This window comes from Amyelois transitella, chromosome 5, assembly GCF_032362555.1.
Source record: "Amyelois transitella isolate CPQ chromosome 5, ilAmyTran1.1, whole genome shotgun sequence".
In the NCBI taxonomy this organism is placed as follows: domain Eukaryota; kingdom Metazoa; phylum Arthropoda; class Insecta; order Lepidoptera; family Pyralidae; genus Amyelois; species Amyelois transitella.
The window spans coordinates 13,075,990-13,100,751 of NC_083508.1; the positions used below are offsets into that span (position 1 = coordinate 13,075,990).

The window sequence follows — 24,762 nt, forward strand, 5'->3', positions numbered from 1 at the left end:
AAGACAAAGATAAGGTTACACTGGTAAACTGTACATAACATTTTAAAACTCTTCCGCAGTCTATCGCAGTAATATTTTTACAGGTTATTACTTCTGCTATCTACATACAAATAGGACATAGTCAGGTCCATGAGGAAGAAGCGAAAGAAGTATGTAGGGATCGTGGCAACTGGAAAGATGTAGTCTCTGCGGGATGTAAAGAGGCGTGATTATATATATTATGTATTGCACACGATATTTAACTTAACATTTATCTGATGTGCATGTACTTTGCATAGATAGGTTGTATAAAACACCTAACTAACATCGAAATGACTATTGTAAGTATATTGTTATTTTGGATAAGATGCTTTTTTAAAATTCCGTTATTATAGATGCCTGATAAATTAATGATCAAATAGGTATCCTAGTCGTTATTAATCGAGTTGGAGAAATCGTCGTTGCCTGTGCTAAACCCGGAGCCTGATTGAGCGGCTCCTGACTTAATGGAGCTCCGGTGACGACCCCAAACGCGACCTCGCATCAAATAGTTGTGACGATCATCATTTACAAACTCTACGTCAACCTGTATGTGAAAATTCAGTTTCATTTTAAGTATAAACAAATCGCAATTCTTAAACACATCTTTTATTGAATGATTTACAACATGCATTGGTGTATAATTGTGTTCTTTAATCAAAGATAATGATGACATCAGCGATCATTATGCTACCGACGATCAGATCGTTTCCAATAACATCACAGACAATAGTAATTAAGTCGTACTAACCGATTGTTTGAAATCGTGCGAGTGAAAGGTGCCGCCGGGCATTAACGAGTAATGGACACATAGTGGAGCCCTGATTTACGAGGTTCTCCGCTCTCCACTCGCTCGTAAAACAGACTATCAAGCTCGTATTACACGCAACCTTCCATGATTTCATTTTATGTCGCAGTGACCTCTCGCGCCAATGCCATCGTCGATACTATATTTTGAAGAGTTCGCGAAAAATAAAACTCATATATTTATGCTTGCGTGCACCACCTTAGGTCTCATCTTGCTTACCATCAGATTGAGGTTATGAGATGATGATAATATACATAGCAAGAATCGTTTTGGTTAGGACTAGTTTATTTTTATCACCATTAATTGTTACATAAACTTCAATTGTGAAATAGAAGAACTGCAGCTTCCATACTATCTTCAGGCTAAAGTGAAATTATAAGTTAAACATTTATTATTTAAATACGGCAGCAAATTTGTAGATCGCCTGCATTGTGGAAGCAAATGTATAAAGTCGAATCGGCACAACTTTAGCCGCGTATAACATAACGGGCTCTTGCGACCGTATCAACATAAACAATACCAGTTTACGATGTTTGAGACTGAACCTCTCCCAACCACAATCGTAAATAGCCATTTCCAAATTTTCTGCCGCCGTATTGAGTTTCTGTCCTAATAGACAGTATAAGAAGAAAACAAGTAAATTATGAGCTACAAGAGGACCAAATTTTATACAAATGTTTAGTGGTACTACAAAAAAAAGCATGACAGATACTGCATAGTTTGAGAAGTCTACACCAACAGCAAAACTGTAAATGGATTGTAATATCCTTACAGTGTCTAGAATGAGAGTGTGGCGCTGAATAGCCTCTCGTAGGCGCTTAGATATCGTGAGATCTCCGTCAGGATCTGAGGGCTCCAGATGCTGGATGCTGGCGATGTCGAGCCGCAGCAGGTCGTACATGGCGGTGGAGTGCGAGGTGAACAGGATCACCATGGCGTCGTACGTGGCCACCACGATGATGCCCGTCAACTCTTGGAACGTCAGCATAGCTTTGCATATCGCCATGTTGGGACTGCCTGAGAGGGGCCTCAAACCTGAAATATGCGGAATGTTATCTGTTGTTGGCTCATCTTTGTCTTTTAATTAATTATTTCCAGAATTAATTCCATATTGATTTGATTGATCGTTATTTGAAAATTCATAAAAATAATGAAGAATTAAGGTCAATCACATCACTGACTAACAGTATACTAACACTTTATAACTTACCAGTGCAAGAAGTGATAGTAATTTCAGTAGTAGTTATGACTCTGACTGTTGAAAAAATAAGAACCTCGTTAACAAAATGGAAGGTGTAGCAGGCCAGTATGAGCCACTTTATAATCTTCATCATGCCGGCATGCTCGTCAGCAAATTTTCCGGACTGTCGCACCAGGTCGTCACTCTTCTTGACCAGTCTCAGAGCATCTTGAATGCTTGACCTAGAGACATTCAAAAGACTGTATCGTACTTCTACTAAAGACTATACTACTATATATTTTTTAACTCAACTTGAAATAAGAATTTTCTTAAAATTTACAACGAGAAATAAAAATAAATAATCGATAATCTATTCATGGTTCGTTTGATCAAGATTCGCGTGACTTTATTGTGAACTCACGGATAATAAACAAACGTTTAAAAACCTATCGCCAATGGAACTCGGCATAAAACATTATCTGTCATCTGAAGTGCGATTTCGATACTATTTTTTTATTGACATTGTATTGTCACTTATTATTTCGCACCAAAACCAAAAGTATAAAGATCATGATCAAAAACAATACAAACATACCTTTTAGTTAATGTCCACCAATCTCCATTAAGAGTTAATATTAAAATTGATAAGCTGAAGAAACTGTTAACGTAATCCGCAACTCCTTTAGCGTAATACATGTTGTACATAATGGTCCCCAAAATATAAATGTAGAGAGCTAAAGAAATGTGCACAAACCAAAACAACACTGAAACATATTGTGTTATTACAATTTAAGTAAAATTCCAAAAATATATTTCAACTCGTTGATGACACGGAATTACACCCCTGATATTGTTCAAAGGTAATCAGAGACGACTGAAGTGTTTGCCGTCGTACATTTGTTATGTTATGAATGAATTAACATAGGAATTCATTTTGAAATAGTAAAATTATAATTTATTTCAGTAAGTAATAATGAAGAATAAATTAATGTGTCTTAAATAATGATCGTAATATTTCGTATATTATTATAAAGCTGAAGAGTTTGTTTGTTTGTTTGAACGCGCTAATCTCAGGAACTACTAGTTCGATTTGAAAAATTCTTTTTGTGATGAATAGACCATTTATCGAGGAAGGCATATAACATCATGCTAGAACTATTAGGAGCGAAGAAATAAAAGAAAATGTAAAAAAAGGGGAAAAACTTTCATCCTTGATGGCTTCCGTTGCGTGCGCTGCGAAAACGGTTCAAGATACCAAAAATATATGTATGAAAGAATTATTTCACTTGAAATAATCTAAAAAAAATGTCCACTAACTCACTAGAATCGTTTTTATGGTAATCAAATTTGGTCGAAATTAATGCATTATTTGTTAAGAGTTGTCAACGTAGTATTATTAATCTTTATCCAAATAAATGTGTTGTTGATTAAGAGTATTTAATTGTGAAGAACATTGTCCTTGACATCACTTAATTTAAATCTTAGAAGATATAACAATTTAAAAATAACACCGATATAAAATTCACCCGCGCCGCATGAAGTGCAAAACATGACGCTGCAAGGAAGAGAGAAGCCTACCGCGCCGCGCGGCTCAAATATTTTATATTTTCCGTTATAGGTCGTTATTCCACTTTTTTTGTTTTGTGAATCCCAACTAATATTATAAAGGCAAAAGTTTGTTTGTTTGTTGTCTCTTCACGCGTTATCTACTGAAACAATATTCTTGAAATTTTGCGTACCTATAGATATATAACTTGCTTTAGGGCGGGGCTTCATTTCCGTGAAAATTCTAGAAAAAATGCCTATGTCACTTCCGAAGGTCTATTCTATATATGCGCCAGATTTCGTGAAAATAAGTCCAGTAGCTTTTGAGTATATTCGTTACAAACATACAAAAATACAAACATTTTCTCTTTATTATTTGCGTGGACTAAGAAGAGTCTGGAGAATGACGTCGGGTACTTTTCATAAATGTCACAAAGACTATAATTCCTGTGGGATTTGCGACTATTCCACGCGGACGAAATCGCGGGCACAGCTAGTAATAATTATAAGTTATCGTAATCGTGATTATACGAACCATTTATCTTGTTTTGGAAAAAAGAATATCCTGCAATTGTCGGCATGTAATTAATTATCAATAATAAAGTCTCGCATGAATTGTCCTTAATGGTATTTAAGTTTTCTTTAATCCTTCCGAAAACCATTTTGAAAGACCGAGCGGCTCGGAGCGTGATGGTGTATTGAAAGGTTGGAGTGACCTAGTATGCAACGTAGGTGTCAATTTATACCTCGTTAGGTAGCGGTAATTATAACATTGAATAATACTGAATCAATCGTAGATATTTGTATTTTGTGACCACGGGTGTTCTTTTATAATTTAAGTAATAATTTATGGTAGAAAATATCTGTTATGTATAAATATTCGAAATTGTGACAAGGGCATGATATAAGGTAACAACTTAATATTTATAAGATGTTTATGCTCAAGACAAACTTTATAAACTAAATTAACAGCTTTGTTTAACAGCAGACAGCACTCCGCCGGGTCATGATGAATAAATTGAGTAAAAAAGTGCTCCGGCTATTTCTTAAGAAGGCAAATCACTAAAGTGCTGTTTAGAAAATGACCTGATACAATATAGACAAAGATTCTTTGCTTATAATAGACTGAACCATCTTGTATATCTGAATCTGAAATAATAATATCTTCATTCTTCAAATTGTTTAATAAATGGGTGAAAAGCGGTAGTTTGTAGTTTTAATTGATCGTAGTCCTTGACCACTGCTGCAAATTCTACAGATACTAAAACTAATATCACCACGGCATTTACTAAACCAATTATTAGATATAATATTCATGTGTTATGAAATTATAGTGATATACAAATTGTACTTTCTTAATGTTACTTTGCGCAGTAAAACCATAGTTTGCTTTTCGTAAATCTGATTTGGCAAACAGGAAACATATTTTCTCTTGTGGTGGGTTCACGTTTTGAAGGTCTGTTCAGACGCTTCATCCCACGGTAGTCACCTTATATAAGTCTTATGAATCATATTATATTGCAAACATCCCTAGTTGAGCATAATGAGCATTGATTGATGTTCTGATAGGCGGGTGCGGGTCGGCGGCCACGTGGCTAGGGACGCCAACGATCTGCGCGTGCGCACTCGAGCGCGCCGCAGCTTAACTGCAGGAAGCACTGACGTGATGACGAAGCAGTCAATCTTCTTTGACAGAGTGACAAATATTTTGAAACGAATATATCCTCTTCACTGTCTAGTAAGACTGTCAAGTAATAAATGTGCTGTTCATTAATTTTCATCGTCATTAGTGTAATTTAACCTACTTTTGTGGAAGGGCGATGCTTCATAATGTTCAATCTTTGAGCTGAATAGGACGTCACGTTCAACGCGGGCACATAACTTTTCATTACCTATCTTATGTCTTTAAATAATAATAACTGCTTCCTATATCTCTTGATCAATAAGTAGTATGAAAGGAACAATTTCTGTTTTAAATAATATCTCCCATCGCGAGCGCGTGTCGGACGCAGATTGGGCTAATCTAGAGTGCTCTGCCTACCCCGCGCGGTGCTCTCTTCGTCGCCTCTACCGGAGCTCGCGATACGACTAGTATAAATGATAACAAAATTTATTCTGAAACAATTGCGTAACTTGAAATTGTTTAATTTGTTGTACAAAAACAAGATTAATAGAAAGTTACAAAAGTTCGACTGACACAAACATTTAGTGATGGTAAAAACTGCAGGAAGATTTGCGACGAAACTATTTGTTAGGATGAACGGACACTACTTCCACTCGATAGAAGTTGAAGACAATTTTCTGCATCTCAGTCATCTTGTGACACTGACCGTCACGTCGTTAACATGGTTGTTAGAACACTCTATTAGTCTTATTTTATTTATTTATTTATTTAAACTTCATTGCACAAAATACAAATGTATTGCACAATTGGCGTACTTAATGCTAGAAGCATTATCTACCAGTCAACCATTGGGTCTTACAGAGAACTTAATGTGGGGTTAAACTAAATAAATATATTTATACCTACACAAAATATAAAATAAAATAATTAGAAATATAAAATAGTATATATATATATATATATATATATATATATATATATATATAGTATATATATATATATAGTATATATATACATAAAAACTACAATAGATAAACAATATACATAAATAAATAGGTGCAGCGATTACCGAAATGAATGAAAAGGCGATATTAAATACCCTCGCGACTCAAGAAAAACCTGTATACCCGCGATTTGAAACTAGAACGACTTGGGGATGTCCTGATGGACTCAGGAAGTGAATTCCAGAGCCTAACAGCCATAACGGCGAAAGAATTGGAGGCAATACCTGTACGGTGAAAAGGGATAGCAAGAGTTAACTTATTTGAAGAACGTAGGACTTTTTCGTGAGTAGAACTTAAACTTGGAAGTCTTTTTTAAGATAGTCTGGGGCAAGCTGATTATTGAGAATGGTATAGAGCTGACATAAAATGTGAAGATTTCTACGGTTACGGATGGGGAGCCATTTTAGCTGAGAACGGTATTCAGAAATATGATCGTACTTCCGAAGGCAGAAAACAAACCTGATACAATTGTTTAGAAGACGTTCTAATTTGTTGAGATGCTCTTCAGTTAAATCCAGATAACACACATCAGCATAATCAATTATAGTCTTGTGCGTTGTTGGTTCGTCTTGTACATATGTATATCCAGCTGAGCATCGGAAATGAGATCTAATAATAATGAACGATGCAATTCTGTCTGTCGCTCCCCGGGGTCGTTGTCTCCTCTCATCTGCATTTAAAGTGGCGCAAATGATTTAAGACGTCACGACCCTCGTCAGCTGATCGCTATAGTAGCTATAGTAGACAGCGGCAGAGACTAAGACTTCAAAGGATCATTGGGGCATATCACAACATCCCACATGGATGTTGTGATATGTCATATTATAAATATTTTAGCTGAGGACTTAGCATATATATTAAATAATTGTGTTGACCAAGGGATTTTTCCAAATTTAATGAAGTATAGTAAATTAATTCCACTATTCTTATTTTATAATAGTTATTTTGGGTATCGTTGAAATTCTCAAGGAGGAATAATTTTCCCCGTTTTATTTTCACATTTTCCATTTTTTCTTCGCTCCTAATAATTGCAGAGTAAATATAAAAAGCTTCCTCGATAAATGTTCTATTAAACACAAAATTTTTTTTTTCAATTCGTACCAGTAGTTCCTGAGATTAGCGCATTCAAACAAACAAACAAACTCTTCAGGTTTATAATATTAATATAGATAATACAGATGCATTCGTCCAATATTTAGATTTAAGAGTTCTATATTTGTACATTGACATCCGGTGAAAATGCTGCAGTGTAGTTTGTTCCGCCTTCTATACATGCGCTTCGGAAGCGGTGGTAGTTATAATTAGATTTAAGTGATGTGACGTCAATAAGTGATACCTTGTATCCAATTTTGAAAATACATAAATCTATTCTATTCTTCTATTCTATTCAAAGAACATACATATGTTAGGTAAAGTTCACATTTGAATTAAGAAATTTCAAATTTACAGGCGTTAGAGTAAATCAGACACAAAGCACCGTACACACAATTATGATACGTAAAACATAATAAAAATAAACCAAAATGTGGTGAAGCGAAAGAAGTATGCAGGGATGGTGGCAAATAGAAAGATGTAGTTTCTGCCTACTGTTCCAGTAAAGATACACGATATTACTTATGAACAATTTTTTACCTGACAATAAGAACACATGTTAAATGTATAATGCCTTCAGCTGTTACCGCTACTATTCTCAGTAAGGTCTTCATACACAATTTTGTCTGTGATTTCGAGCTCCTCTGTTCTCGTGCCCTGCTGTGGGGTTGTTTATTAGTACCCCGCGATTGTGCACGGTTCGGATTAACTATTTATTATTTTCACACAATAGCTACGGATCTGAGAGGGAGCAAGTTGGCCAGGGTCGGGGCGGCCCCCCAAGCAAGAACATATTGTTGCCGATGTGCATTTAATTTCAATTCTTATAATGAGACGAACGATGCTTCAAAAAGGACGTACTTATACATGAATATCTTTATCGTCATCTTAGTGGTTTATGTGTTTAAGTATAAAAAAAATATTGTAAGAAATCGTCAAATTTTGTTTATTTTTATAAATAACATTGCCTGTCCGTTATCTTAGAAGCATTCATCTGGCATTTTATGGTTTCAAAGACCTGACAAAATTACTGGAAATTATTGCTACAAATACCTTTAGCTCGTGTCGCATGAAATTATCACAACTGTATGAAGGAAGAGCTTTATAGCGTCGTCGTAAGTTTTCTTTGTCCTTAAAAAGCGATCATTGAACTGTTTATGTTCACGATATTTTGCATATTTCATAACAAGATCTTTTCATCTACAAAGTAGTAAGGAATGATTGGCTAATATGATGTCGATTTTGCAGTTGGAATGTATCCAAGTTCAAGAGTTTCAAACCAAAGTAATATATTGTTTTTCGGTTTACACAAAGTGAGTTGCATACAGCAATGCAATCCTTTATCACATCAGGTGGCCTTCAGTGAGAGCCACTTTCCAGTGCGACTACAATGCGCGTGCGCCGGAGCTGCAATAAAGTGTATAATGGACTGCGGCCAGTGTCCGCTATTAGCCATTTTGCTCTGTCCAGGAGAAATAGCTGAAAATGCAGAAGTCAATCTTGGAAATTTTTTATTATCTTTTTTAATGGAAATCTTTACCATAAGGAGTTTAAATTTTTATTTTAGACTTTAGATTTTAATATTCAACTTAAAAGGAGTTTCCAACGAAGGTGACGTATTTTCATGATTCTACAATTAGTACACTCTTTAATGCATTGATCCAAGATACTAGGTACAATAGAAATAGATTTATTTTCAAATTAGGAAACAAGTTATCGCTTAATGACGTCAACATAACTTAACTATAATTATATCAACTACGTCAAGAGAACTACCAAAGCGCAAGTGGAGAAGAAGCGGCAGACTGGCGAAAATGTGCCAAAAATACCAAAACATTTATATAGTCACATTAAAAGAATCTGCTCATACAATGCTCTTAAATTTTTCATATGCTTTAATATCTGTAGTTTCATTGATTTGTTGCCGATTGCAGACACAAAGTGAAGCTTAACTGAATTATCAGGCAGGTGGCGGCTTTCTCGGAGCTTTGAGAGGCTCGAGAAGTCGAGCTTTCACCGAGAACAGATAAAGTGCCCGATACAACTGCAGGGAGTGCTGCAATTTATGCACATTGAGTCAAGGTTGCCACATAAACTAGTTCAAAAGTAATGCTTTTACGCCCACCATTTCATTTAAATTTTGATTATTATATTTCAGGTTGTAATTGGGTGATTGTTAGATGTGATAATGGTAATTATGAGACCAAATGAAGAAGAATACAACACACACGCACACAAAGGTGACTATAGCACCCGGCACAAAGAACAAGTGTTTCATAAACAGCCAATAGGCATACTATTCTTACACATTGTCTTAGGCTAAGTTTTAAAGCAAATTGCTCAAAACAGCAAAAAAACAATCAGGAGAGGATAATATAATTGAGCCAATAACTATAAATATTTGATACAAGAGCTTATATTGGTTGACCTTGCGATGATTTAATTGATAAGTAGGAGTAACCCTATTAGCAAATCGTGTCTGTGGTTTAGCAGACAACGCACGGAGCCGGCGACGGCGCCCGCGGCCGCTTTCTCCTCGCACGTACAGACCGGACCGGCGTGATGTTTTCATGCAGTCTCGACGCCGCCGGGTTGCTGCGGAACGAGTAAACAAGGTCGAAATACATAACGAAATAAATCACGCAATCCATGCCACGTGGTAAATACTGCAACGTCACAAAGAATCCGGATGATGTTCATTCATTAACATGTTTATATCAAACAGAGATCTCAGTCTCAAAATAGTTCCGGTGATTGACGATGTAACTGATTCGAGCTGTGTGTTTGTTTGTTTGTGTAGCACGCATCACCTCCTCTAGGAAGCCCCACCGCCCTCGAGCTCCAAATACTCTTGTCACTCGCCCATTGACGGTCAAACTGCTCTCGAATTAGAACGCCGCCTATTTTTATAAGTCGTTCATATTCCGAAGATATTTATTGCTCGGTACGTGGCATCTCTGAGAGAGAATTATTTTAGATTTATTTCACACATAACATCGAATGTTAGCCATACTGAATTATTCAGTCATAAAGATCTCGAAGATATACAAATAAAAACATATCTTTTAGGTTTGTCAGTAGTTTTTATTTTACATATTTCCATCAAACCAATGGCTCATTGATAACCTTTTATTTCCTACAACACAACCTTCTATAGTGTCACCGTGTATCTGTGATGTATGTCAATCGCTGGGTTTTACTCGCATTCAGCTGTCATCATCGCTCACTTTATTACAGTAGCTGAGAGCAGTTCCCGGATTGCTATAAAGCAAGCAGTAAATCGAAGACGTGTTCAACTTTACGACGAATTTAGAGCGTTCGATAAAATGCATCGTCTGTAATAAAGACTTATTGAGTGGCGCGACTCCGGCCGGCGATGGACTGCGCCGCGGTGATACTGTCGTTTACGATGGCGGTAAACGTTATAGGAATCATCTCAGAAGGATTGCATGTCGTAATTAGTACAGCACTATCTAAAAGTTTAAGGATCTCCTTGCAGTCAAGTTTATGACATAATCAATATATCAAGCGGAACATCTGTGCTACTACAATTTAAAACTCCCATATCTTCAAACAGCATTATTTTCCATCTCGAAACTTACACCTTGGTACTAATGTTTTGTCACTTATTGTTCATAAGTAAGCAGAGCAATAGTCACAAAAACACATTAACTGCATAATAGATGACGCAGCATGTGCGCATGTTTAACGCGGGTCCGAGGGAGGATCCCTGCGGAACCCGCTCCATTGTTATGCAAATGCATCGGCGGGAATCGCAGGATCGACTTTATCGGCGCAATGAGACAGTTTTATATCCGCTATGTTTTACTGAACTGCATCAGAGTTTGCAGTTTATTTTCCTTATTTTAGTAACTATGATGACGAGGTAGTTAAGGATTGGTAAATACAGTTCCGCGAACAGTATATCGTAATAGATTAGTTGAATAACCTCAAAGATTCACTTTTCTCTTGTCGTATAGATAAGCGAATGTATATTAACCAAAATAACCAAAATTTACATTTCGTTGTTCTTTATTCGTTTATTTGTTCTTTATTTTATATTGTTTCGTCAATGTTCAGTAATTAAAAACCCATCTTTGAATCGGGGTATTTAATTATAAATTATCTATACGTATGTATCTTAATCATCAAGCTGAATACTGACTTCTCTTGATAATTGTCCCTACTCATATTTTCGTCTCCCGCCCGATAAGGAGCGCTGCTCGCACTTGGTACTCGATACTCATATCCACTTATATCAATTTGCGGTGACGCAAACGATCGCTTTCACTGGCCGACGAAACGATATCGTAAATTTACAACATCCAGTATTATTCCACTGGAATTACGTAGGGACCGACGTATGTGCGTTTACAGAAACATTGCAAAGAAAATTTCATATTTTTCCAATGGCTATGATTGCCGCTGCTACTTTTGTTTTTATTAAACACGCTGCTGTCACTGCTGATGGCTGTCGATCTTTCTATAATTCTGTAATCGCATAAAGTTAGAAACTAAATCACGTACTAAAGGAATAAGGTTCTAAAAGATCTGCAAAACATAAATCTGACGCCTAGCGCGAGATGATGGAAGTCGGCCAGAAAGTACAAATGAAACCACGTTCAAACTTCTATTTACATGTAACAAAGGTAGTAACACTTATATAAAGCATTGCAATCACGAATTTTTATTACTGACAGTTGTATTAAAATGCTTTATTTTGTAACAGTTTGCCAAATGTTTGATACATTGATCCACGAATTCACCCAAGGAATTGCAACAGCGTCTGTGGCGGCCATCTGGCTCATTTCACCGCCTTATCATAACCGTGCTCTCAATGCATCGCCGACTTTTTATAGCCGTGATGCGCTCACCCGCCAAAGCAGATTGGCAGCCGGAGATAACCTGACCGGTAATGTGCGGCCGAGGGTTTAGTTAATATGGATGTGTCAATAGCCGTAACACGAGTTTTAGAAATCAGTGCAAAGGTAAGCAAGAATTTCAGTTTTGTTAGTTCTAAACTAACTAATTATGCAACTTTGTTTTAGGTTACGCTCGTTATGTGAATATTAAATCTCATTAATACTTTCCACCTTCAGTAAACTTTCTATAAGCAGGAAAATAAATATACCTTATCTTTTACAAACTTTTTTACTAAGTTACTTTTGTCATAGTGGTCATGGTCGTTATGTGTTTGATTTGTAACAATAAATGCTTGTTACAACTTGGGGACATCCTGCAAGCGGTATGTATGTAGGTATAACTTGTTCCACCAAAGTGACCTATTATTCGTAGTCGTAGCAATAATGTACACCAAATTTATAGCAATCAATTATACCACCACTTCTATGATTTTTCTTATTTGTGGAATGGCTTCATCGCGTTGACGTAGCGAAAATGGCGCGCGAATCTGACAAGGCCAGCTAAGGGACTCAAGTGCATTTATATCCATTGAAAAATACACATTAGCTAGTTTTAATCGATGCCGATTGTTGGGTTTTCTGGTAAAAAATATTTAGAAACATATTTTGTAAAAGTGTGTACGGCTGTAAAAAAGTAGCTGTGTCGACGATGCTTTACAATTTAAAATTTGATTATAAAAGTTCTTAAAAGAGTAAAGCTAGTAACTGCCTGCAACTTTTCCATGTTACACCTATTACGTGTAATGTGAGTGATGAATGAGTGCACGACGATGTGTAATCTGAAACGATGTTCGTTTGAAATTTCAATTGATTGTTCGTCAGAGCGACTATTCATCGCTCCTATTTTAGAGCAGGCCCTAATGCGGAGTAATAAGAAGTAATTGAATTCTTCAAACTTCTTTGTGTGGAGAACTTGGCAGGAAATGCCAATAGACGCCAGGAAACCGGGACACGCTGCTATCGGGAACAGCTAGGAGGATTAATTGGAATACTCTTTTATAAATCGAATCATATTTTATTGCTTTGAAATACTGATTATTGATTGCAAGAATTGATTATTTGCTGGCAAGATTTTAATATTCAGATGTGATTAAAAAAATAAAGATGTTTTAGGATAACTTTTATTGCAAATTTTCAATAAATTTGTTTTTTTTTTTAATTATACAATTACCATCAAGGTTCCAAAGAGTGTGCCGTGTGGTTCCCGGCACCAATACAAAAAAGAATAGGACCACTCCATCTCTTTCCCATAGATGTCGTAAAATGCGACTAAGGGATAGGCTTACAAACTTGGGATTCTTTTTTAGGCGATGGGCTAGCAACCTGTCACTATTTGAATCTCAATTCTATCATTAAGCCAAATAGCTGATCTTTTCAAGACTGGTGGCTCTGTCTACCCCGCAAGGGATATAGACGTGACCATATGTATGTATGTTCCAAAGATTATCATAAACCTTGACTAGGTTGCTTAAAAAGATTGATTAATACAGAGATAATGGCTGGTGGAAAAATGTAATCTCTGTCTAGCCCTCCGAAAAAAGGAGGCGAGACGTATGTATTTCTACAATTTGTTGATGTAGTTTTTGGCTTCTTATAGATTTAACTTATTGCGTAAACTTTAGCTGTTGAAATCTCCATATCCATGACACACATATCGGTTTCCGGCGAGGTCCGCCCGCAGCCAGCAGGGACGTCGTCCACGGAGGCCAGGGCTCACTGTCATGGGCTATTTAGTTATATTTCTGATCGGCTTGTTATTGTAATGTCAAGGTGCGATCATGGTGGGCGGTTTTATTTCAGCCGTGTTTCAGGAATGTTGTACGACATAGACAACTAAATCGGTTCTTGATAAAACTCTCAAAGTCAAACTCAAGTCCAAGTTAACCTCATTATATCGATCACATCGATTGGAACTGGAAGCAGATTCGGCTATTTCTATATAAATTAGTAGTTTCTTGGAATGTCAAAGTACCGCATACCGGTAGACGTGTGCTGTTATTCAGGAAGGAAATCCCATAAATGAAATTTTATTGCTTTTAATATGGCACATATTATGATGAAAGACAATGCATTTTACGAGGTTGTTTCAGACATCTATGACCTGCAACAAAGATTGTTGACTTCGATCCTATAAGCAGATGAACTAATAACAAGCGTCTTTATTTCTGCGAATCCATCCTAAATTCAGTAATATTGTGGTGGAAACTAAACTGTAGGAAATCTAAAATCGACGTATTTATGAGGACTGGCCTGCAATAACTCCGTCGTAGTTGCTGGCAGCTCCACCGCGGTACGACTCCAGTAAAACTATTTTAACGGTCTCGGAAATGCTATAACTGGCAATATGGAAATATTCCTTCTTAGAAGTACACGTGCCAAATAATAAAGATTTGGGCAACGCGGTGTAAACTAATTTTAAGTTGATATAGTACAAAATCGGTATCTGAATGTTCTCGTTTTTCTTTCATATATAATTATTTTTTTATATCCTTTGACGAAATAATCTCTGCCAATAACACCACGACATGTTGTGACAGTCACAAATCTCAAAAATTACAGTCGTTTGGATGTAGTTATGAACGGTCATCATTTATTCCGTAGTGAATAAATAGAAGGAAGCAAACATGTTTTCTCGGTTGATATAGTGAGGTGTGCGTATAGGAAAGTAGCGGCGAGTACTGGAAACACAAATAGACGCGGCAGTAAATAAAGCGGCACATTCCGGCCGCGCGCGCCGACAACCGGCGAAATGTTGGAATACCCGCAGCCGCCGCGTCGCCGCCCGCGACACAACGCGCTGCCCGCGGCGCGACGCGCTGCTAGGGCCGGCCACAGTGAAACTCGACACACATCTAAAAAATTTGGAAGACATGGACAGAAAACAGGAACACCAACAGCGCCAGTTCTTTTCCAAAGGTCAAAAGTGATTGTCCTCTAATCCAAAATAAAAAATTATTGGTGTCTTAATTATGGTCAAAGTTTCATTCAAAAATTATAAAAAAAAATAGGTTTGCTACTTCCTAATCGATGGATACATGCTTAAAATAAGAGGCATGAGGACACTTAAGGAAGAGTCTTTGTTTCAGAAGTGACTTCAGACTATTGCTCTCCTCGATCGGAGGAGTAGTATCGACTCCTATGAGCAGTATTTAAGTTATAAAGTCAATATGGTGTACACAGCCCTATTTCTAAACTCGTGTTTATTAACATGGTGTTGAAAAGTTAATAGTCCGATGGAGGAGACCTTCATTATTTGTGGAGACATGCTTCCGGGAGTCGAACGCGTTGCGACAATTGGCTGACAACCCATCAACAGTCGTGGTATCGAGTTAGCTTCATTAGCTTCGTGTGGCTAATTTAATATGGCCAATGGAATAACACGGCTGCTGGAACCTCAAATTACGCCACGATTTCTGAAGTTATGTTGTTTTAGTTTATCAGCGCCAAAATACATCTTTTATACTTCTTTCGTTCCAAAGAATGAATAGATAAATGTTGAGATGTTGTATATAGACTTTCTGAACATCAAATGATTTTCTGAAATAAAATAACCTTTATAACCTTCCAGTTTTTATCAGATTTCACACTGAAAGTGTGAATTATATCCATTGCTGTACAAATGTACACTTTGTCTTTTTCCAAAAACTTATTAAAGAAAACAATCCCTGGTTATTTTAATTCTACAGGAGCTTATCATCTAAATCGTCAATCAATTACAATTTTCCAGAGACCTTGCACAGATACATAATTATAAAGTCCAATAGTCTTTGAGCGAATCCGAATTTATTGGCGTCGGTACGTTAACTCCCGAAGGCATATTTTATATTTTGCTGTTACGCTACATTTTCATTAAAATATGACTAAGATAACAAACTCGTATTTAACTCGTAACTCAAATATGATAACGAAGGAATCAAAATGGCAAACCACATATTTGCATTGAGAGTATTTGTAACTCGGAACTTAAGAAGCTTTGTTGTGTAAATCAATAGGTCCTTGAAATTTACGAACAACGTTCACAGAACTAAAAGAGGAACTTAAACATAATAGGTATTTCACTCAGAAAGTTATATAAACAGTAGCAAAGAAAAAAGACAGTGTGATTTGAAGAGAATTTTCCCAAATGTGTCAGACAGGCATACCTACTTTGTTAGGATTTCCAAACCATTACACAAATCTGCAAGATTTCTCTTCCGCCACAACTAAACAAACAGTTCTTTGAAACGAGTTATTGACACAACTAAATGTCGAACAACATTCAGTTCGAGCGAGCGGCAAACAATATTATTGGACTTGTCAGTACTTGTTCCAAGAACGGCCATTTCTCGCAAACCTGGGCTTCGCAGAATATTGCAACACGACTCCACGCTGGTTGTATTAACTTGCCTAATTTGTATTTAACCACGACCATCACCATAAATTACCAAAAAGAAAAGAACACCAACCAAATTTATTTATGTGAGTATTTAAATAACGTGCCATCGTAACAGCTATAGAAATTGAAATTTTATCGATCTTGTCATATTATTAATAAAATGAAATTTCTGATCCCTAAGATAATGGTGTAAGCAGGAAAAAATGTATACAGACACAGTTAGTTCGAAATAATTTCGTCCACGTTGTTACGACAATAGACAGGTATTAGTAATTAGAAAATCCATTAGCACCGGAAACAACCAGTTTTACATTGAAGATAACTTGTTCTTAATGATTGTGTATTGTTTGCGACATTCTATGACCGAAGGAAATTAATAATTTGACTTTCGTTCAAAAGAATTGAGGTATCACAATAAGGTTTATTTATTGCGCACATAATAGTCTATATTAAGCATTGTATCCACAGCCTGCATACCGATTAGGTAATAGCTCGAAAGGCAATGCCGATCCGCGTATGATTCACGCGACCTCAAAACGTAATTGCGAATCTTGTGACCGTGAGTACACTCCCAATGGGCGACCAGCACGGATATGGAAACTCCGCGAGCACACGACGTTACATTTACTGGTTGAAGCCAACATCCTCAACACAGTTTCAAGTTACATGCACTTTTATAAACATTATACTGCACATGCAAAGCCTGCACAAAATGAGGTCATCACATATGTAGTCTATCAATTTTTATATGTTTTTAAGGGTACAATTTGATCATCCCTTAATAACATATTAAATAGCCTGGAATGTTCGAGCAAAGTGTCCGATCCAGTACGAGTCGTTGCGCTGCATAAATGGTGATAATATAAATTGAAATTAAGATATAATAGACGCACAAACTATGACCGATGTAATGCGATAAAGCACAAATGAAAATAAAAAATAATGCGCTTCGTTCGATGTGACCACACAAAACAGTCAATCAGCTCGAACGACACGGCGTTCGCCTTTGTTCAAAGTTATGTAAATCATTATCGTCCTATATCTATTCTTCCATTTTTCTCTAAAATTCTTGAAGCAGCAGTGTATTCCCAACTATCCTCTCTTGTTCTTTCTAATGGACTGCTCAGTGAATTTCAATCGGGATTCCGCCCGGGACACAGCACGGGTACTGCGTTGTTGAAGGTGACTGAGGACATCAGAAATGGCATGGAGCACGGCAAGGTGACCATCCTTGTACTTATTGATTTCTCCAATGCTTTTAATACGGTAGATTACGATGTTCTCCTTGCTTTACTTGCTCGCCTTAATCTCTCTCCAGTGGTCCTCGATTGGTTCGCCTCTTATCTTCGTGGCCGACAGCAAGCAGTCCGTGTTGAGCAAAATATCTCAAGTTGGCGTGACCTTGTTTCTGGCGTTCCCCAAGGTGGCATATTGTCCCCTCTCCTGTTCTCTATCTTCATCAACTCTCTTACTTTACTCCTTTCTTCCTCTTTTCATCTTTATGCAGACGACCTGCAACTCTACCACTCATGCGATTGTGAGGGTATTGACTCCTCGGTTGCGCTCATTAACAGGGATCTTAGCATTATTGCAGACTGGTCGACTAAGTACGGAGTAGTTGTAAACCCGGGTAAATGCCAGGCTATAATTATAGGAAGCTCCCGGCAAATTTGTAATATTAATTTCGAGGCTATCAATCCCGTTAAATTTAATGATGTTACGATCCCTTACTGCCCCAGCGTAAAAGACCTTGGACTGCAGATCGATTCAACTTTTAGCTGGGTTCCTCACGTCACTGAGGTCTGCCGTAAAGTAACTGGTATGCTTCGTTCTCTTTATAGACTAAAGAACTTCCTTCCTCTGAGAACCAAAATCTCCCTCGTCCAATCTTTAGTCATTCCTACTATTGATTATGCCGACGTGTGTTACTGCGATCTTACTCAAGTCCTTCTCATTAAACTCGACAGATTAGCCAACAACTGTATTCGCTTTATTTTTAATATCCGTAAATACGATCATATTTCTTCTTTTCGTTCGCAGTTATCATGGCTTCCTATTCCTGAACGTCGTAAAGCCAGAATTCTTTGTTTTTTGTACTCTCTACTCAATGATGCTCACTCTCCTCTTTACTTAAAATCTAAATTCCCGCTTCTGAGTTCCACCCATTCCCGTTCTCTTCGCTCTTCAGACAACCTGACTCTGCGTACTCCTCTGTTCCGGTCTACTTTTTTGGAGAAATCTTTCCAGGTTCAGGCTGTAAGGCTCTGGAATGCTCTTCCTGAAATGATTAGGAGAGCTCCTAGTCGCTCTGCGTTCAAACATGCTGTGAAGGGGTTCTTTCTTCGGCAGATTAATGATGGGTCATCCTAATTATATATCCTAATTATATATTTTATGTATGTATAATAATATGTATTTATAGTGTATATTATGTATATATATCTTGTATGTATTTACGCATTTTCTTTTTGTAATGTATGTATTTTGTCAGTATGCATGTGCACTTTATCGCACCACCAACTTAAAGTTTTTTCTGTTTGGTCAACTGGTTGACTGGTAGAGAATGCCAAGCGGCATTAAGTCCGCCTTTTGTACATTTTTTGTTTTTGTGCAATAAAGTTTAAATAATAAAAAATAAATAATAAAGTGAAAGCGTATTCCGCAGCAAAGCACCTCCTCGCGCGAGACACACGCTGCCGTGTATTAGTGAACTGAATTCAAAAACATTTCAGAGTTACATGACAAATGACATCCAACATGTTAATGAAATACGTTCATATGGACATCAGACTGGCCCTTCCAATTTTGCAATTACGAAATGATGAAGCCAAAGAAGTATGCGGCGATTACGGCAAGTGGTAATTTGTCTACCCCTCCGGGCCGACATTACATACAGTGATCTCTACCTACTATTTGTAATCTAATAACTTTATGCCAAGGCGAGCCGCCATCTTCGCAAAATTTTACATGGAAAGGTTTTTGGTGATTTTACTCTTCCTAATTCGTGTACACTGTTGGAGTTTAATTGTATTTTAAACGTCGTGGTATGCTGACATAATAATTGCCACCAATTACCTTAACCAATGATCATTAAACAAATGTATTGAATGTCGTTTTGTCTCCTTTAAATGCCAGTAGATGTAATAGGAATGTGTGTCTGTCTGTCACCGACCAGCAACGCAAGACATCAGCTCTGTACCTCAAATAGCCACCGTGTCTGATTCCGCGCTCGGGAACGCCACGGGCTATTTAACACTCCCCTGTACGTTCAAGTTAATGTACTTTCGCCTTCATTTCCTACATCAACTACAATCTATCCTGTCTATGTTTTACCATCTACCCCATATGACTGCACATAGGTATTTGATGTATGATGTCGTGATTTTTGCAAATAAATTATATTTCTGAATGTACCAATATAAAGACGAGCTTTAAATTATTTATTTATTTAAATCATATAATTTCACTTGAGTATGTCAGAGAAAAGATGATAAAATGAGCTTACAGGAGAGTCTTATGCTCGTGTTTACTGCGAGCAGATAGCGCGGACTCAGTCACTACGAAAGGAGTTGTTATTCGGCGGTGATCTGCAGCGTCCGCCAACAGCCGGGCACGTCTTCATTGCACGCTACGTGTTTATGACGACTTGTTGCGAGCTCTACAAGTGCTGTTTTGACCGTTTACTGAAACGTTTCAATCGTGGAGATTACTTTATTACAAATACACTTTAATAAAATATATTTGTAGATATGAATAATACGAAGATAATTTAATTCTTTCGTATTATATATAAAGCCTTTTCCATTTCATTTTGAGCTCAATTTAAGTTATTGACATGAGTTACGTATTTATGTTTTATGAAGTCAGATTTCCGATGAAGCAAGATCATAGTACCTACAATGGTACTAATAATAATTATTACGAAGTTTGATACTAATATCTACCAGAAGCTGTCGTGAACGACGACAACCGTCACGCGGCGAGATAGCACTACATGATAGACAGTTCATTAATATACCCATCAATACCATAATCTCACTTTAACTTAACTTCCAAGAATTGGTTTCTTATCGTGAATAATGGATGAGATGGCTGACATATTTGACAAAACAAAAGTCATTGTCATTCTGCGCGTTGTGGGCCAGATAAACATGAGCGGCCTTATCGCGCACTTACCGATAAATTGTAATGTTTAGTGCCTCTAATGACTGACTGACTAGCTGATGACGACCATCCGCGATATGTTAAGCATGGAATACCTTAACTCAGTAACGGTAAATAAAAGCAATTTTAAAATTACAATATCCGTCATTAAGTACTTAACTTATTCAAAAATTAACTGTAGTCTAGAGCGGTTAAATAATTAAAGAATAGTAACATTTTAGAAGAATATTCACCTATCGACTGCTCATCATATTTTTTTTTTCTCTTTTAATATATTATTACACAGAAGAAAACATATAGCAACAATATAACAAGCAATTTGATGGTTTTTGAAACTGCCAATTACCCGATAGGTACCTATTTTTTCTCTTTTAGACTCTAGTATCTGGTAGAAAGTTTATATGCACGATGTTCCCTATTGCTCTACATAATACATCTACACATCTACATAGAATAAGGAATAGGCGTATACACTAGGGATTCTTCTTTTAGGCGATGGGCTAGCAACCTGTCACTATTTGAATCTGAATTATTTTTAAAGCCCCATAGCTAAACGTGGCCTATCAGTCTTTTCAAGCGTGCTGGCTCTGTCTACCCCACAAGTGATATCGACGTGATTATATGTATGTATGTATGTATTTATTTCTACAGTCGGCGGTGGGTCACCTGTAGCATGCCCGACATGCTCGCTTCACCCGAACCATGCCACTCTCTAGTCACAGCTATTTATATGACCGTGTGAACATCCTTTGATTCATTTTATAATATATGCGGCACATGTTTGCCAAACAATAAGTTTTTAAATTAAAATGTTCATATGAATAACATCCTTTTAGCAAAGCGGTGAATATAGTAGTTTTAATGAAAGTAAATAACTTTTAATGGCTGTAATAGCCGAGCTCGCCATTACTCCGGTGCTATTATCTGCGCGTCCATTACCGTACAATGTACGTGCATTGTGCATCTCCACTCCGCAAAAACTGCGATCGCCGATTGCAGCGGATATTGCGCGCGGTAATCGCTGAGGGCACTCAGCACCGACCTCAATTATACAAGTACGCTAGACTATCTATTTAATACAAAATGACAGCGAGTTTTTGGCTACATTTGAAGCGCTTCTCAAGTGCCTTGGGCAATTAAAATTTTAATTTGTTGCATAGGTATAGCTGCCGCGTTATGTTGTAAAATTTTACCTTAATTATGAAAAATGTATTAAATTTTACCTAAATATACTCAATATTATCATTAAGCCTAACAGCTGAACGGGGCCGATCAGTCTTTCAAGACTGCTGGCTCAATCTACCCGATAAGGTAAATAGACGTGATTACATTTATAAATGGAATGAACTGTGAAAAAGCCTTAACCTTGTGCATTTTCCTGTTTGTCTCGTAATATTAATCAATGGATTACTTATGTGTATGTTCTTTATAAAGAAGTCCAGAATCCATTATAGAGGTTGCACCGCACCGCACGGCGGGGCGGCGATCCGTGAACGACGCCTTTTACTTCGCACGGCCGGGAGTCGAGCCGGCAGCACGCTCGCCATACTGCTTCATTACATTTCAGACTGTTACCTCAGTTTAATCCCCTCTCACCGCGATATTATCAAATCGCATTGTTTATTCAAACGCTGTGTAATTCGATCCCTGCATGATGGACTGGGGTTTGTTTGGGACTGACTGGGTAACACGGTAATACATTTATTTCTGTTATTGGTCCACATGTGTAGGAGCCGGCTTTTAGAGAAAGGGATCGTTTATTTTTGTTTAATTAACAAGCCGTTCCGTTTATTTCTGTTAGTCTTCCCTTGGACACGTGTATAAAATACGGAATGTTTACTTCCAAAGTATCATTTTATTGTAGTCATTTGTCACTTTTATCACTGTCTGTTATTAATTTTATTCAAGCGAAAGATAATATTGAGGATTTATTTTTTGTTTGTGTTTATTTTGACTTAACATTACAATAATTTATAAAGTAAGAAACTTAAGTCTTTCACTTTTTTCCCCTTGCAATTAAATAATAAGACTTTATTTAATGTAAATACCATACGAGTATGTTTTGCAAATATGACGAAAAACGACAACAGTTTGACCTCAGTATTGTTCAGAATGATAAGAAAATGCAAGACATCTCCGCAAAGGTTAAAAGCCAACCTGTTCATAATACTCGGAGTTGCAAATTTGCGACTTGACTTAAAGTAATAAGATACAGATTAGTTGTAGTAACGTGTGGATGCGGCGAAGGCTGCAGTGCCCCGGCAGCCACTCGGCGCGGGCAGCAACGACCTCCGATCCTTGAACTTATTGGCTCGACCGGGAGGCCTGCAGATACCCTGCAACAGGTACTACTCACAATTACATAAAATATTGTTGTAACTGTACTTAAAATTAAAATCAAGTTAAATAGTATATTTAAAATTACAAAAATTAAGATTCATTTTGCAATGTGACTGTCTATAAGTTTCCCTTAGAATTCTAAGCAGAAAAATGTATTAAGTACCTAACCACAAGGTAGAAGAAGATCAAAAGAAAGGAAGACAAGTTGTAATGGAAGATCAAAGGATACATTCATTTTGTTATTCCCAACTAACTAAATTAATATGAAGGCCTCTGTGACGCAGCAGTAGTGCGCTTGTCTGTAAAACAGAAGGTCCCGGATTCGAATCAAGGGCATGATGAGGAACGCACTTTTTCCGATTAGCTTGGATGTTTATCTATATAAGTATTTATTATAGAATATAGTATCGTTGAATTAGTATATCGTAAAAGTTTCAAACTTATTTCGAGTCCCGTATATATTTACTTAACCCGTGTAACATTTTATTCTAAAAATCATACAAATTGATTGTGGGTGTTGGTTGGTGCCCAGAAATCGTGTTTGCGCGCGACGGTGCCGGCAGTGTGTCCGCCTCGCGCCTGTTTGCTCTGCCCCCAATATTCCCCGACTCGAGTTCGCCAACACTTTCCCTCCACTTTCCACTAGGAAAGTGCAAATTTAGTTTGTGGTTGCAAATAACAATCATTCTCGAAAGCAGTACTTAACTGGCATAAACTCGATAAACTTTCTTCAGTTATCCCTATTGATCTTACCTGTCAGCCTCAAAGCCGGATATTTTATACGCTGTGAAAGAAAAATATTGGAAAGTGTTTACTATTGGTTGTCTGTCTCGTAACAACCCTTGGGACCGTAGACAGGCGAATTGGATACAATTTTCAATTTGATAGCTCCACGCATTCCCGAAGACTATTAGCTTGACAGACAGACAGACAGAAAGGCGGAAACCAAAAATTTTCAAGGGTTAGTTTTTATTATTCGTTAAAATGTAAAGAACCGAGCATTTTTATCGACAAACACACGAAGATAATGTGGGTGGTCGTGAGTCTCTAAATGTGTTCTAGAGGGATATTTAAACTACCTATTAAAATTATGATAAATAGCTACAATTACAAACTAGTTGTCCAATTAGTAAACATACCTCTGTACTCCAATTACTTAAAGTATGTTCAACTCACTCGTTACTTGAGCGGTCGTACCATAATATGCGTCATTGTACTAGTAGTATCTTTGCCTTTGCAAGAATGTCCGTATAGTGGTCGAATTGTAACTCACGTATTTAGTCCAATGTACAATATAAAACTAATGAATTGAGATGACCAACGCCGGTGGTCCGCTGCGCGTGCGCCGCTGATGGGCTCCCAGGCTCGTCGGCTTTGCAAACTGCCTGGGAAAGCACTCGGTTGGTAATCACTATAATTGGTCCATCACTCATATCTATTTGATTGGATGATTTCTAATAATTGGAAGCGATACTTCAGCAAGCTGCTTTGAAGTTTCGTTACTAGATCGAGTGCCAATCATAGATGTAATTGGAAAATGAAATTATGGTCTGAGATATAAGCATATTTTTTTATAGGCCTCATAGTACTGCCTACGAATTTACTGTACGCTATTGCTGTAATTTACTGTATGTACCTACGTATAGCGTACGTAAAAATAATAATCGATGTATGTGGTTTGCAAGCTTTA

At 37.2% G+C, this 24,762-nt stretch overlaps 1 protein-coding gene across 1 annotated transcript in view; it reads right to left on the bottom strand.

The window, feature by feature from the left end:
* Positions 1-406: 406 nt before the first annotated feature.
* Positions 407-24,762, bottom strand: part of LOC132904443 (odorant receptor 30a-like) — a 29,081-nt gene continuing 4,725 nt past the window's right edge. Inside the window, exons 2-5 of the mRNA XM_060954858.1 lie at positions 2,602-2,770; positions 2,037-2,248; positions 1,230-1,861; positions 407-565 (exon numbers count right to left, since the gene is read on the bottom strand). Coding sequence (XP_060810841.1) covers positions 407-565; positions 1,230-1,861; positions 2,037-2,248; positions 2,602-2,770 — 1,172 coding nt within the window. The remainder of the gene's footprint in view (positions 566-1,229; positions 1,862-2,036; positions 2,249-2,601; positions 2,771-24,762) is intronic.